This window comes from Strigops habroptila, chromosome 2 (assembly GCF_004027225.2).
Source record: "Strigops habroptila isolate Jane chromosome 2, bStrHab1.2.pri, whole genome shotgun sequence".
Taxonomy (NCBI): Eukaryota; Metazoa; Chordata; class Aves; order Psittaciformes; family Psittacidae; genus Strigops; species Strigops habroptila.
Window position 1 is genome coordinate 28,428,662 of NC_044278.2, and position 15,892 is coordinate 28,444,553.

Genomic DNA, 15,892 nt, shown 5'->3' on the forward strand with positions numbered 1-15,892 from the left:
GGCTGGCTTCCAACGTCTATGGCAACTGAACCAAATGAATGAAAATGAAGCATTCTCCAAGAATTTTTGTGTTACTTGTGTTTATATAAAAATACTTTCTTTAAACAATTGTTAAGAGGTCAACCCATTTAAAAGTGACAGTTTGGAATTAGCTATTGAAATGCAAACAAACACATAAAAATCACTAACTTTCCCTGGACTAACCTAGTAAAACTGATTTCTTATAAAATAAGTTACCTTCTACAGACCACACCATCTAAAAGAAATACAAGAATGACAAAGAAAGCATAAAGACCACTCAAAATGATACCAAACGTTCTATTGCATATTTATTATATTATCTATGAAATACTTTAACATTTCAGTATTCAAATTCCGAGTTTCTAATAAAATGGCAAATTTCAACAGGATTGATTCCATTCTTTGCAGAGACAAGGACTGCTACAGTTACACAGAAATCAAAATGTCTATTGAAAACCTAAGGGTGAAACAGGCACCTGCTATGGAAGTGACACTTCCAGCTTTTGCCAGAAGAATCCACCACACACAACACAACTCCTCACTGCAAACAAGTTTATCAACCAAGCAGCTTAAAGAGGCAAAAAGGGGCCTGCAGAGCTTCATCTCGGACCCCACTTGATGTCTTTTACACCATGAAATTGCCTTTTCAAAGCATGGTTGTCTGCCCACTCTGCATTTAGAAATGAGTCGTCATCATCCTCTTCTAGTTTCTGTAAACAGAACCAGCAGTAACAAACATAACCTGCGGTTAGTGCCCACAACAGCACAGCTCGCATGCACTGAAAAGACACTGTTACCTTAAGCTCCTCCTGCTTTCTGTAGTAGTATAGCATCATCTGTTTTTGCTCTTCATGACTAATCAGAGGTTCACGCCCTGGAGCTCCTTGTCCTTTCTGAAAGGGAAATCGTAAATTTTATTTATGATGGCAGTTGCAATACAAAAGAGAAGCTGCCATGGAAAGATAGCAAGGTATTTCTTCAGACAAAAGGATTTCTCAAATCTAGTAAAGTCCCTCAGGACAGGAAAAGAAATGTTGAGAAACTTCTGCTGCATTCAAGTGAGAATCATTTTTTCGTCTCAGCATCTGAATCATGCTGTCAATTTTGTGGACATCAATGGAGCCTGCAAACAAGATTGAGCCTATTTTACTTAACTTCTGCTCTAAAAGAAGTAATAAGTCTCTTTGATTTAAGGTTGTTCTAGATGGCTCGGGATGGGCCCATCCATCTTTAGCTCCCCTGTTAATACAGACTCAAGATGGCATATGACTTATTAAAGCAGGGAAGGAAGGCAGTTACAAAACATTACAAGTAAAAGACATTTTATTTGTTACTACAAATCAAAGATTTTTTTTTTCCAAGCAAGTGTCCTCATGGAAGAAATGACGCATACAGCAGAAAATAGCTGATGACAGCTACTGTCAACAACAGCAAACAGAACTGTTTGAATGGAGATGGTGAATTCTCTCTGGAACAAAACAGACGGGTCTGAAGTGGTTTAATTTAGCTCTCCAACCCAAGGATGCCAGCATGCCTTGTCAGACAGGAAACCCCTGTGCTACTTTGCATTCTCTGAGGAGGTCCTAAATCTCCAAAGAGGTCCTAAAATAATCTATTTAAACAGTAAGACAACTTTCCTGGGAGCCTACACTTCAGTGGCTTTGAGTTGTCACACTGTTGTCAGTGACCCTGATGGGAAAGAGAAAGCAATTCTGGTCTTCTAAATGATAAACACACAAATCAGTTGACTTCTCTTTGAAGAATTCTATTAGCCACCTGCAGATAATAAGATCTGTCATAAACATTAATGCTTTCTCTGAGAGAAGCTCTCACTGACATGTAAGTGAAATACAGCTCCAGAATAATTCTGAGTTATGACGAAGTTCTCCCAGACATGTGACATCCACAAAAGCAGCCTCTGAATGTGATTGTATGTATATAGAGATACATACGCACACAGTGAGCACCTTCTAACAAAGCTCTGAAAATGAACTGAAACACCAAACACTCTTCCCTTGAGTATGGTATTCTCACCAGTGATGAAAACAACTGCACAGTTAGTATAAAATAATTTTGTCCAAAAAACAATGAACAGTCACAGTAGCTTGGTACTAATTTTGATATTGCAAGAACATGACCACTGCATCAGACACCAGTATAGACCTAATGATTAGCTTTTGCTGAAGCATCAGGCATATAAACAGAGGAGTAGCAAGAGAACTTTGCCTCATTTTAGCTCATTATTCCAGAGGGTGAAGGGAAGTCACTGGGGAGACCTTATAGCAGCCTTCCAGTACCTAAAGGACACCTACAAGAAATCTGGAGAGGGACTTTTTACAACGGCATGTAGGGATAGGACAAGGGGAAATGGTCTTAAACTGATAGAGGGTAGATTTAGATTAGGTATTAGGAAGAAATTCTTCACTATGAGGGTGGTGAGACACTGGCACAGGTTGCCCAGAGAAGTTGTGGCTGCCCCATCCCTGGCAGTGTTCAAGGCCAGGTTGGACAGGGCTTTGAGCAAACTGATCTAGTGGAAGGTGTCCCTGCCCATAGCAGAGGGGTTGGAACTGATGAGCTTTAAGATCCCTTCCAATCCAAACCATTCCACGACTCTATGCCTCAGAACTGTGTTCCTAATTAATGCAGAAGGCCTCATCTGCTTCACCACATCTGACAAATGGAAAGTCTCATCTCTTTTTAAAAAGTTCAGCTGGAAGCTTGAATAGCATAACTGGGAGGTACAGGCCCAACAGCGTGTTCTTCCTTCTAGCATTCAGCGAGTTCTCACTAAACACTTTGGAAGAGCGTAAGCTCAGGCTCTTCCACAACCTGTGTCCTCTCAAAGAAGATGCATGTCCCCATTTCCAAGGCAACTGAGACAGTTCGAGGACCTGCGATCAAGAAACTCAGGACATCATGAAACGCAGGACATCACAGGCAGGAAATTACTAAGTTACAGACACTGTCTTTCGGACACAGAACAGACTGAAACAGAGATAAGATGTATCCACACCACATACGTGCAAAACATTCAAACCTTTTAAAGGCCAGAATGTAGCAAGAAAAACATTCACAAGTATAATTAGAAAAACTGGGCAGACTGAATGACTGTGTCTGTTGAGTGCTCTGCACTGACATGGAACTGAGAGCCAGCTGAGGTTTTTTAAACTTTTCCATTGTATTTCATCTATTTTTAAATACCTCTTTGCTGTACTTTAGAACAGTGCTATGGAACAAGTAATAGCAACTACCGTATTTAACTGACAGGCAAAGGAACTACTAAACAAAAATTTGGAACATAATAAATTAAAGCCTTAAAATAGATGCACAGTTTTAAGATACTCAGATTGGAACTAACATAATCCATTTTATACACCCATGGACAATTCTCTTTCACAGAGAATTAGACAGCCAAAGGTGAGTAACTTGTAAAGAAATCTCCCAGCAATACTTACTTTCTGTATCTTGACAATGATGGTTGTTTTCTCATTTTTGCCTATATAATCACAGAGCAACTTTGTTTCATTCAACTCCTTTCCTGCCCACCATAATTGTGCTTCTGATTCTTCTATAACCTCAAGTCCAGCCTGCGACAAATAACAAACAAGGTGAAGTATTGGGATGGTTGGTTTTGCCTTTTTTTTTTTTTTCCCAAAACCAGAAAAATTTTCTGGAAAAATCTTTCTGGAATTCCTAACAGAAAGGCCACTGTAATTTTACACTATACTTCTGCTACATCCTTCTCCTCATACTAATCTACAGCATTATCCTTCATATTCCAATCAACCTTGATTTAACATAAGCACTTTGGGCAATAAATCCTCAATACTGGCATTAGAAAAAAATGACAAGCTAACTAAAATGAATCCCAGACTTACTTGAACTTTGTGTGTAACATTTGAAATTAACTTAATTCATCTTATTTCTAGTTAAGCTATTGCTGTGCTTTTACATAAAGCTATCAGACAAAAATATTACACAAAATTTGTCATGCAAATGAAAATAACCTTCACTGATAAAACTGAGAACAGCATGGCTGTTTAATATGCTTTAATAGCATATTTAAGCCAGGCACTATATATAATGCAAATACATTACTGCATACATGAGTTCCTGACAAGTCTTCTTTATCTTCCAACTCCACCCTAATTGGATCATGTGGAGGCAATCCCATTGGATACACAATCATCACAGCCCCTCGGAGCTGGTCCAATGCATCTTTCACCATCTCCATATTAACACACACGTTGGCCTGAACTTGTTTCTGAAATACAGGCAAAGATCATTGGCAATTTAAAACAAACATGCAGAAAGACTTTGCTTTGTCGTCAGTTCAAAGGTTCAGCAGTGGGATATTTGAGCAAAGCTAACTGCTGCACAAAGATATTAGGAGTGCAGATATCCTCATTTGAATATTGACTTCTGAATACACCACTTCGCTTTTGCCCCCTCTATGTAGCTTGCTTACACTGGGGGGGAGGAGGGGAAGGGGCAGAAGAAAAAACAAAAAGAAAAGAGATTTGCACTAAATTGTGCAGGAAACATTTAGTAACAAATGTCTGTCGGATACAGGCATTCAAACAAGTACGGATATGACCACAGAAACTGGATGGGGAGTCTTTTGTTCTAAGTACTTGTGATTCATGAACATGATTCAAAACACTAGAATTCAAGTGAGGGCTACACAGGAGGCCTAAAACTTGAGGAAAATGAATAGAGCACATGTGAGCAGAAGAGCAAAGCTTGGCATATTGCACAGCTCATGCAGAGATCTGCAAGATCAAGTACTTGAGATCATTCCAAACCCTACCGCAACAGATAGGGGAAAAACAAGATGCAGCTGGAAGAGAAGAAATAAAGTTTTTGCTTATGGATTTAACAGTTTCAATATTTTAAGTAACAAGTTTTAGGAAAAAGTGAGTAAGTGAATATTGCCTCCTTGTGGACATTCTTAAACTAGTTACCTGGCAAGTACTTCATTCACATTATTATAAAGTGATGAACCTAACAAACCACTTCTCCAGCAATCCTTAGCTTCATTCACCACTGAATGGCAGAAGTAGTACTTTCAGGAGTAAGTCAACATGCAGTGTGGGAATTTTGCAACATTTTATTGTAAATGACAATATGGTATATAGTTGGAAGTTAAACCCAGGAAGACCTGCAAACTGGAGACCAGATATGCAGATATTTTTGACTCAAGTAGTAAAACTACTTATTAATTTCCTCCCTGTTTTTAGAAATAGACATGATGAGATGCAACAGAAAAGAAAAAGTCCATCTGGAGAAAATCTTTATAGTCCAAAAGCTTTAATCTGAAACATCTCTCATTTTGTGTAGTTTGTATTTTTGCTGTGACTCAGAACAATTTGGCTGAAATCCTGTCTTAATTCAGGAAAGGTTTGCTGCAACTCAGCTCACTGAAGTGCTGCCAGGCACTCCCCTGCTTGCCTCCACGAGGCCTTTGGAAACACTGAGCTGCTCACTCTAAACGACTGATCTGATACTGTTAACAAAACAGCCAAGAAGGCCAATTTAAGTACACAGGCAACACTAAAAAAAAAAAACCAACAGTAACGTTATCTATTCGCATAACTGTTTTAAAGCTGTTTTAAAGTTCTACACATTCCAATTCCCAGAACTGTATGAGCAGGGAGGAGAAAATTACTTGCAGATGTTGACAGAAAAAGAAATTTGATAATAAATATTATTTCATTTGTGTTTCAAAGTCTTCTGAAGTTAAGACACAATACAGAGCATCTACAGATTTAGTAAAGTGAAGTTGAATAATTAAGACCACAGTCCCATCAGGGCATACCCTCATGCTTATCTTTAAATACACAAACTCGTTGGGACTGAGCAGGATTCCAAGTGCTTGTAAAACCAAGGCCTAATCTAAGAGATTAGAACACATTTTTCAATTAATTATACATAAAACTCAAAAGACTATGTTAACGAGCGAAAGGTATTTTATTCCAGGAACATCATAGAATGAAGTTAATTTTTCACCAGAAAACACGACAAGCATTCGCCTAAAGAATGCATCAATAGCAAATTAAGAGTGTGTGGATAAAATTAAATGCAATTTAATCATTCAATGTTGTCTTGGCTGCCAGCATTCACTTGGAGTTTAATATATGATTCCTTAACTTGTTGAACCAGCTTGCCAAAAGCCATTAAGAAAATCATTAACAGAAATGTCAGGTTTTATTGCACTATTCACATCACTTCATATTATTACTCAAAAAATATCAGCCCTTGCACTGAAAAAAGTCTGTTTTTTCTTAAGATGCCCAACTACACAGCACCCATTAAGAAAGTCCCACATACCACGTTACTTCAGGAAACTTACCCTAGAGATTAATGCCTTGGCTTCCTCTATTGTCTTCTTTATAACTTGCTGCATTTTTTCATTTGGAGCTAAAAATAAGAGACACATATTTAATAGACCACACTTAGAATAAAGAAACCAAGCAAATTTTCTGTCCAGGTTACTCTCTACCTTAAGCAAATGAAACATGTTAAATCTCAAAGCAAGAGAGATGCTACTAAGTTGCAGTCTACTTACCACTCTGATAGTTCATTGCCATATTTCTTACCAAGTTAAAACAGTACTTCTCATGGGAAAGCCAAACTTACCTTTCCACATTTACACACTGTTCAACATTATAACTTTGTTAATATTACAAAGCTGTCCTCCCACTAACAAATAAACGACAGAGTACAACTACAAGTGCTACTGTCCTTATGTTAAAGTTGATGCAAACTTTTACTGTAAGGCCTGACACTGCTAACAACCATGCCTTGTCTGCATGCCTATGTACAAGACACTCAGCTATTTCTGAGAACGCACTTAGGAGGGAAAACGTTTAGCTATAATATAAGCTCTTAAGTTCAGTAAAGGCTTAAATATGGTTGGGCAGTGTGTTGCGATAGAAGAACTACTGCCCCCCAAATAAGACATTTGGGGTAAGCTCTGCATATGACAAGCTAAGACCAAGTTATTCAAAGATCCCTCTGTAACCGAGCTGCCCTGAATCAACATCTAAAGGGCTGCTGACCTGATAAGGGCTGTTGTGGTGTCTGGAATACAGGGAGAGACAGCAAAAAGATAATCATGATCTCTTCTGTGCCATCAGTCCTCATGCTCAACCGTAAAGTGGTGCTTGATACACGTACCAAGTGTTAAGGCAAAACCACTTGGTGAAAGAAAAAGTGACAGGAGTGAATTCACTAAGTCTGAGTCACAACCAATGAGGAAAAAAAGGAGAAACTAGAAAAACCACCTGCCAACGTATTTCAGAGCCTCTACACTTACAATTAATAAATTAAACAAACTTGCTTCTGATAACTGTTTACTTCTCTTTGGAGTTTGCTTCCAAGCACTACAGTCACAAAGTTAGACAGCATACTTGCTGAAGAGATATACCACTATTTAGGCTTTTAAATCAACATTACACCAGGTCCTAACCCAAGACAGAAGACTTATGTATGTAACTGACAGTTTAGCTAACCCATTGTGGAAACAGGCTCCTGAAATAGCTGCCACTTAACAAATCTACAACTGCCTTTAATACAGTTTATTTACAGGATGATTTTTATAATTAGCAAATAAACATGAGCTGGCTAACATGCTGGCCTGAAATCAAATCTATACTTAGCATCTACTCAGCTTTTTCTTCTTCCAGGACAGTGAGGTAAACAAGAAAGGTCCTGAATTACGGTTCTTATGTTCCTCACTATGTTATAGGTTATCTGTGCCTACAGGAAAAGAAACATTTACATTGGATTTACCGTGTCCATTTCTTCGCCCAATTTCATCCTTCTTGAAGACACTTCCACCACTTGGTACACACTTTTCTGCCCACTCATCCTTTAACTTCAGTTCTTCGATTTGTTCATCTGTTAGTCCTTGCATGTTATAAGGCAAGTAAACACCATGCTCTGCCAGCTCCTCCATCTCTTTAAAGCATTTAGAGAACAAGATTTTAAAAATCTGTGTTATTGAAACATACCATTTAGAAAAGCCTGTATAATTATGCACATGCAGGCAAACCTCACTCCTTACTCCTAGCCTTCAGTTTTTAAAGAGCCACGTATACGGAATAAAGAGTAAGGTATATAAATACACATATCGAGACATATATGCTGTAATTACATTCACATATTTCACATATATATGAAACAATGTAACAAATGACACAGTGCAGGTATACAAACCTACATGATACTTGCTGGCCATAAACTTTTTCTCTCTGGCATTTCCTTAATCAGCTTTAACTGACTGCTTTTTCTAAGTACTTTTGGGAAAGCAGGTTTTTTCAAAATGGAAAAACCATTTTATTGTCATACAGTAATTTATTTCTTTGTAGTTGAGAAAATATGTGAGTGGGCTACCTACAGCTTTGTCCATGAGGACTACTAAAATAGATGTCCTGGTTTCAGCTGCGATAGTTAATTTTCTTCCTAGTAGCTGGTGCAGGGCTGTGTTTTGGCTTTAGTCTGAGAACAACGCTGATAACACACCGACGTTTTAGTTGTTGCTGAGTAATGCTTAGTCCATGAGGACTTTTCAGTCTCTTGTGCTCTGCCAGTGAGGAGGGGCACAAGAAGCTGGGAGGAAGCAGATGCAGGACACCCAACCTGAACTAACCAAAGGGGTATTCCATACCACAGCACCTCATGCCCAGTATATAAACGGGGGGGGAGTTACCCAGAAGGCCCAGATCACTGCTCGGGTCGGGCTGGGTATCGGTCAGCAGGTGGTGAGCAATTGTATTGTGTATCACTTGTGTTTGTTGGGGTTTTTTTTCCCTTTCCCCTTGTAGTTTTTTTATATTCTCTTCCCTTGTTATTTCCTTTGTAATTATTATTATACTGTGCTTTAGTTATCGGGCTGTTCTTACCTCAAACTGTGGGATTTACATTCTTTCAATTCTCCTTCCAACCCCGCCTGAAGGGGGGAGGTGTGAAGGGGGGGTGAGCGAGCAGCTGCGTGATACTTAGCTGCCGGCTGGGTCTAAACCACGATGCTAGGAGAAGGTGGCATTTTACACATGGCTTAGCGTTTCTGGTGGGTTGTTTGTATTCTCATAAATCCAGGGGAGGATGGTTTATCTGCTGCTAAGCTGGGATTTGATCGGTATTTCTTAACTTCGCAAAGCACTGAACTTCTGCAAGGCCGCATCCAAGTGACCTCCGAGGCGGCCCCTCAGCCCCGAGCCCGGCAGCCAGCGGGGCACCACCACCCCGCAGACCGAGCAGCGCCCGAGCCGAGGGCAGCGAGCCCACCTCTGCGTGTGAGGAGGGGTGGGAAGCCGGGAGGGGGATCCAGCGCCCGCCAGTGCCGGTACCTGAGCAGAGCCGCTGCACCTTCAGCCTGCCATTGTAGATGCGGGCGACGAGGGGCGCCAGCTCGGCGAGGCGGGCGCTGCCGGACACCTGAAGCAGGAACTGGCTCTCGTCGCCGCGCTTCACGTGCAGCCGCACCATGGCGGGGCCGGGGCCGCTCTGCGCCTGCGCGGCCAGAGGAGGAGGACGGGGTCGTTAGAGCCGTTGCAGCCACGCCCACCACGGCAACGGGCCCGCGTCCCTGGATACCGGCGGCGGGCGGGCAGCGCGGTGGGAACGGCCGCGCCCGGCGCCCCCCGGCCGCCTCCCTCCTTCTCTTCCTGCCTCCACCCTTCCCGTCCTCCCGTCCTCCCTCCCTCCGTCCCGCTCGCACCCGCCCGAGCGCTCACCGGAGCCGCGAGCAACCGTCACTCGCACCGTGCGCCAGCCCTGCCCGCCGGCGCTTCCGCTTCCGGCCCTCCCGCAGCCGTCATCAGAGTCGCTTAAAGGGCCCGCGCCACCCCTCAGCACCACCCGGGAGCCGCGGCCGAGAAGGTGCCGGGGGAGCGCCTCCGGCACAGGGAGAGCGGAAGCTGGTTCCATACGGGCCGGTATATGGGGCCGGTGCCGCGCTATAGGGCGGCAGCTCCGGGACGAGGCCAGCCGTGGTTGCTGCGTGCCACAAGCACGTTACACTGAGCAGTGATTTACCACAGGGAACACAGAACCCATGGAAACGTGTGGAGCGTCTCTAAGTTTAATTCTTATTATCTTCAGAACTCCTGCTAGTAATTATTGTCGTTAATACACGTTACAGTGGTTAGCTATATATATATACACACACTATATTTCTGGAGATTTCTGGTGATGTTTGCAGTACATCGCTGTCAGTCCCCGTAATCCTGTAGAGGTGCTGTATACCAGGTACAGTTCAGCCAGTAGTTTGTAATCACTGTAATTAAATACTCAACAAAGAACATATTTATCACATTAACTCCCACTAGGAAAAAGTTTCCCCAAAAAATTGTTTTGCTAATAACGTAAGAATATACCAAAACACCAATCACACAGATGTTTATAGCAACAGTTTAAAACAAGGGAATTCACGTACTGAAGCACACAAAGAGTATAATACCACTGCTGTGTAAAATGTACAAGTGCTGTTTAATGGCCTGAACAGATACAAAGCGCAATATAAAACTCACTATCCTTTACCCAACTGCAGCTCATGACCAGCCGTACGCTGTTTAAAGGAAGAGTAGATTATTTTATAAATAACCTTTTGATAGCATTTGAGAATTTTTTAAAAAGTACTGACACACTGTGTTTTGCTGCTATAAATATAACACTAGTGTGTTGTGTTTCAGTCCCTGGTTTTGCAGAACCAGTACAGTTTGTTCGCAATTAAGCCAAGGCATGTAGGGATATATTTGCAGTCCCCCAAGAGATGACAACAGCGTGACGCATTCAGCTTTGGATGAAAGCAGGCAGCTGTGTATACGAGTTCTGTCCTAAGACACTACGAACTGCAAGGAGAACTGCAGGGTTTTTATAGCATACATAAATGGAGCTAAGGAAATCGGTTATTTTAAATTGCCTCAGGACAACAACATGCCATATTTTATGTAATCTCATCTGAGCTTTAGAAAATCATAAAAGCACAAAGAGTTGTGTTTTTATAGCACAGCATGTAGAATGGTGACTAAGCCTTCACTAGCCTCAAAGCAGCACCACACTGACAATGGTCCCTGTCTCTGCGTGAGGAAGAGTCACTCATTCAGTTTTAACTGCAGAAGTGATGGAACGATGTTCAGAGAACCACTGTTCTCCTTGTTTTCTTTGAACTTAGGATTTTACAAATACAGCAGACAGTCTCACAGATGGGGAGGATGCTGCGCGGAGAGCCCCATCACACAAGGTGACCATCTCCTCCTCTGCTGTTACAACATGGCTGCCAATTCCTTCACTCAGGGCTTTCTATAGGACCCTTCTAATGCGCAGAAGAGGAAAGTGGGACAAGCCAACTCCAATATGTTGTCTGCAACTGATAAAGACTGCTTTGTTTCTCAAAACCCAAAGGGAATTTTTTTCCCAGAGGTTGAGGGAAAACTTCTTATATCTGTTGTTTCCAATTTTGGGCGGGGGGGAGCATCTTTAAAATAGTAATGAATAAATGGATGATATGGAACAATTATTCTTAAGTAATGCTAGTGAGTATATGTCACAGTAAGATTTAATAGCTGAAATATACTGACACAGAAAATTAAAGTCAAATATTGAATATATTAATACGCAAAGTTTTGTTTGAAATTAAACTATTTTTGTTGTGCCTCACATTCAAATATATGCCTTACAAATATCCATAGCCTCTGTTATAAATTAAACAACTTCTAAACAATACTTGTCAACATTCAAATCTCAATAAACTTTGGCAGCTCTTTGGTAAATACTTATAAATATCAATTAACAAAACAGTAAAAAGGGAACGGGGAGGCTACCAGCAAGGAGCCTCTTTCTTAGAAATTCCACAAAGAGGAACAGAAATGGGAGGGCTCCCTAAGCAAAAACCATTTTCAAGATTGCTATATTTTAATGAGATTAGTAGCTCATCCCTCTTTTCTCTGTCTATTCAAATACTATTACATTGGGATTTTAATACATTTCAGACAATTTTCTGTGCTCTACCATATATACATATTCAAATTTATACACAAACAATAGTGGCTGTTTACGAGCAGAGTTACGTTTCAGTGCATTTGACATAATTATTGCACACAGAATAATCTCAAATGCCCAATTATTCTACTGGATAAACGTAGCAACAAATATAACCTCTTATATATTTGAACATCTATCTTTCTGTAAAATCTTGTGTTGGTGACACCTTAGGTGCCAAGGAAGTGAAAGCATCTGCAGGGGATCTGTTGCTGGTTACTCTTGATGGTATGGGAGGTGCAGGTGGTCTTCTTGCTGGCATTGTATAGAAACAATCAGTCGAACTTTTATTCCAGTCATTATCAAAGTTAAAGTCTGAACCAAGAAAAGTATTTTGTTCAGTGCCCAGCAAATCTGGAGATCCAGCTGACTTCCTGGAACTGATTTGCTTAATATCTGGAACACTTTTAGATGGCTTTAGCTTTACGTTGAAATTATCATCATCATCATCAAACGTTACCCATCCTTTTGGCTGTACATTTTTTACCATGACAGATTTACCTGGCAAGCAAAAAGTGTTTTCAGATGCATTCACAGAAAATACAGGCTTGCTTGTATTACAACTGAGGGGATTTAGAGAAGGGAAAGGATTGCAAGTGGCACGTCCTTCTAGTAAAGGTGAAGTTATTTCAGACTCTTGTGTTTCTGTTCTAAATGGATTTCCAGCATTAGGAGTTCTTTCAGTGAATGGATTTGTGCAGTTCAGTCCAGTAATAAATGGATTTGGAGAGCTGCGCTTATGTTCCTGTGACGTGTTAAAGGTTGGAATAGGAGGCATTGCTGGCATGCAATTTAAAGTATTCAAAATATCAGCATTTCTTTGTGTTGCTGAAGGCAACTGTATCAACTCCTTTTGGTTCAAAGCTGGAACAGGTGATGTTCGAACAGATGTCTGCATCTTCGACACAAGCAGCTTAAATGACAAATCTTCAAAAGGGTCACTGTTTAACTGCGTTTCAAGTTTAGTGCCGTACGCTCCATTTGTTTTAATCTGGAAAGAAAACAAGGTGCTTAGTAATCATGTGTCTGTCTGTCTTGAGCTTATTATTAACTCCCCATTTCTCACTCTTCTATGAGAAGAAAAGAAGCTCTTGGGCTTTAACTGAAACTACAATATATTTTGGTTGTAACGTGCACAATGCACTTGTAGTATAATGATTGCTTCTTTTCTGGAAAACAATAACCCTTAACCCCTCCTCTGAAGAAAAGCCTACTAGTTGTTAAACACAATTTTCCCCTTTGTTGGTTGATGCAGCTTGAATCTACTTCATGCAAGCCAGAATCCTAGCCAAAAGCACCAGTGGACGTTGTATAACAAAAAGTTTAAGAAACTTACGAAATTATATTATATTCTAAACAAGTGATAACCCAGCACAAATATGAAATAAAAAGCTCTAGGTTTCATTGTTTGAGAGTTTATAACACTGATGTTACAGGCAATATTTAAGCATCACAATGAAAGGAAAAATTAGTGTTATTAGTATATGCACTTCAAACATTTCTACGTAGACATATGCCTCTGTAGGCATCTCCAGTGCTTCTTGACATGCGACGGTACGATCATCAGTTTGTAGTATTTTAAAATGGCAAGTTATCATTGTTTAGAATAATACCAAATGGAGAAGAGAGTTTTCTCCACAAAACTTCTCATCTTTTAAAACAAAATATTCCTGTTTTTATAAATTTATTCAAACAACAATGCAACTTCAATACCTTGTAACAACTGTCCAAAATGGTACAATATCTACCTTTGTTCAAGTCATTACACTGACAGAACAGAGTTTGGAGGTCCCCCTTATTTAATGAATGCAAAGAATTAGGATTAAGTTAACACAGCTTCTGAGAAGTCAAATTTCACAAACTTGTCATTTTAACACATCACCTTAATATAGCCAAATAGTTTGGATATTTAGCATGAAAATTCTGTAAACTAATGTTTTGTTGAACTAGGATGCTAGCTAAAACTATCAACTAAAATACAATATTATTATAGCCTAACCTCAATCTTTAAACATCTTGTTTTGACTGCATTTGTTGTGAACAGTTTGAAGCACGTCTCCACCTATCCTCTGCCTAGTCAGCTATGCAAAATTAGCCTACAAGCTTTAGAGACTCTCGGGAATAATAAAATATTGTACATTTCCCCCAATATATCCAGCATAGCTATTTCTTTTAAAAAATTGCAGTTGCAGCTTGAATTGGTTGGCAGCAGAAAAGAAGTAATGCTGGCAACAATGCATTTGCTCTGGTGGTGGTTCTTTTGAAACAACAATGTTGGTTACATGTATCCCTGGCACTACTACATCAGAGAGCCTCTAAAATAGATGAGGCTTAATGTTACCCAACCATAAATACAGTAGTTCGATATTGGGATTTTCATATGTATGTAGTAAGTGTTTCAGAAAGTAATGTTAAAACAAAGGCATCAAGTAACTGAGGGGGGAAGTCTGAAAAATTGAACTGTAGAAATAATAAAAATCAAATGCAGCTTGGCATCAGCTGGTTAAGTCCTGTGTTCATTAACCATGTGATCAAAAAGTACAAGATCCCAAAGAAACTATTAATCCAAATTGCTCTTTACTGTAAGTAAAAAACTGCTCTGAATAATTCTGGAACCAAATACTTTTAAAATTGTAGCAGACAGTATATTTTACTTTGGGTAATCGGAAGTCCTCTATTCTTTGAGATATGCGAAATATGCAATGGCAGCGCAATTGCATCAGGATTTATTTGTATTAAAGAGAAATGTTAACTCCAACACCTATTCATTTTTTTCCAAATAGACTGAGACCAGGAGATTTGGCAGTGACTAAGCAACATACGTGAGGTTCCAGTTGTTTCATAAAAAATGAAGCAAAATACTTGCAATGGCACTAATAAATACAGTTAACAGTATCAATTTGAATTGCATTATGAAAGGAAAAAGCAAACTATGGTATGACAGTCAACTCATTAATGTGGACAGGTGATTTTTTACATGGATGGGACCACAGATGTATGAAAACAAGATTCATACATCTTTTCTGCTTGAATAGATGGAGACCACATATAAGATTGGTAAATAGTCAGATACCTGTTACCCTGATGGTTGCTCCTGCTTGTGAAAGAGAAACAGACATCAAAGGAAAGAATATTAGGAAGAAAATCCAAGTAACAAAGCAACCTCATGTTAAAAATACTTTTAAGTTTTCACAAAGCCATTTTTTGAGATATGAATACAAACCAAAAATATGTATGACATACTATACTAGATTTTAAATTTCTGTTGTATTCTACTGTAAGACTTATAAGCTCTACCATTAAGAACCAAAAAAACCCAGCTTAAGCCAAATCTAACATTATTTCCATACAGACATTCATAGTGCAGCTGATTGTACTATTTTCTGAAGACTAATGATAAGAACTTGACTACTGATTGTCTAATTCTAACCATCTATTAACACGAAAAGCATTGTAGCCCTCATTCTGGAAACTCTGTTGGTATAATCACTCATCTATAGTAACAGTTTTTCAAGCTGAAAAAAAATTAAGACTTCTCATTGAATAAAACCCCCAAATCTCCTTAATTTACAATAAATAAAATCTATTTTACAATAACTATTTTTCTTTTTTTATGTACTGCTTGATAGAGTCCTAAATATTGACATCGTATACAAGCAATTATTTTTATAAGGAGAGATTTAGGTTATTAAATATCACAATCAAACTTTGAATCAAAGTATGGGCTTGAAATCCGCTACCTCTCAAAAGACTTTGTGTTTATTTAAAGATCTTTTCTCAGAAAACTTCATATTTACAAATGATGATCAAGAAAAGAAATAAA

The 15,892-nt window shown here is 39.5% G+C and overlaps 2 protein-coding genes across 13 annotated transcripts in view; both read right to left on the minus strand.

The window, feature by feature from the left end:
* Positions 1–304: 304 nt before the first annotated feature.
* Positions 305–9,828, minus strand: LOC115604497 (cilia- and flagella-associated protein 298-like). 2 transcript variants are annotated; one of them, XM_030477640.1, is made up of 8 exons: positions 9,765–9,828; positions 9,378–9,540; positions 7,819–7,986; positions 6,377–6,444; positions 4,130–4,288; positions 3,480–3,611; positions 819–914; positions 305–731 (listed from the first exon to the last, which is right to left on the minus strand). In XM_030477640.1, the coding sequence occupies exons 2-8, from the start codon at positions 9,514–9,516 to the stop codon at positions 621–623; spliced, it is 873 nt and encodes a 290-aa protein (XP_030333500.1). In that variant the 5' UTR covers positions 9,517–9,540; positions 9,765–9,828; the 3' UTR covers positions 305–620. The 2 variants fall into 2 exon arrangements, with proteins under 2 accessions (XP_030333500.1, XP_030333501.1); XM_030477641.1 differs by having other exon boundaries at positions 9,793–9,805.
* A 265-nt stretch (positions 9,829–10,093) lies between these two features.
* SYNJ1 (synaptojanin 1) overlaps positions 10,094–15,892 on the minus strand; it is a 66,447-nt gene continuing 60,648 nt past the window's right edge. For 6 of the 11 annotated variants that reach the window (XM_030477627.1, XM_030477631.1, XM_030477630.1 and 3 more), the window contains one exon: positions 10,094–13,060. In XM_030477627.1, the coding sequence (XP_030333487.1) occupies positions 12,206–13,060 (855 nt within the window). In that variant the 3' untranslated portion in view covers positions 10,094–12,205. Of the gene's footprint in view, positions 15,167–15,892 lie in introns of all 11 variants that reach the window. The other 5 variants (XM_030477636.1, XM_030477637.1, XM_030477632.1 and 2 more) reach the window with 3 other exon arrangements.

Bases quoted from the DNA above. Each gene is read 5' to 3' on its own strand.
- LOC115604497 (XM_030477640.1), bottom strand. From the start codon at position 9,516: ATGGTGCGGCTGCACGTGAAGCGCGGCGACGAGAGCCAGTTCCTGCTT. The intron at 3,612-4,129 runs GTATGCAGTAAT...TATTTGTCGCAG, and splicing joins AAGACTTGTCAGGAACTCAT to GCTGGACTTGAGGTTATAGA. The intron at 915-3,479 runs GTAAGTATTGCT...TTTCCCTTTCAG, and splicing joins TCATTGTCAAGATACAGAAA to AAAGGACAAGGAGCTCCAGG.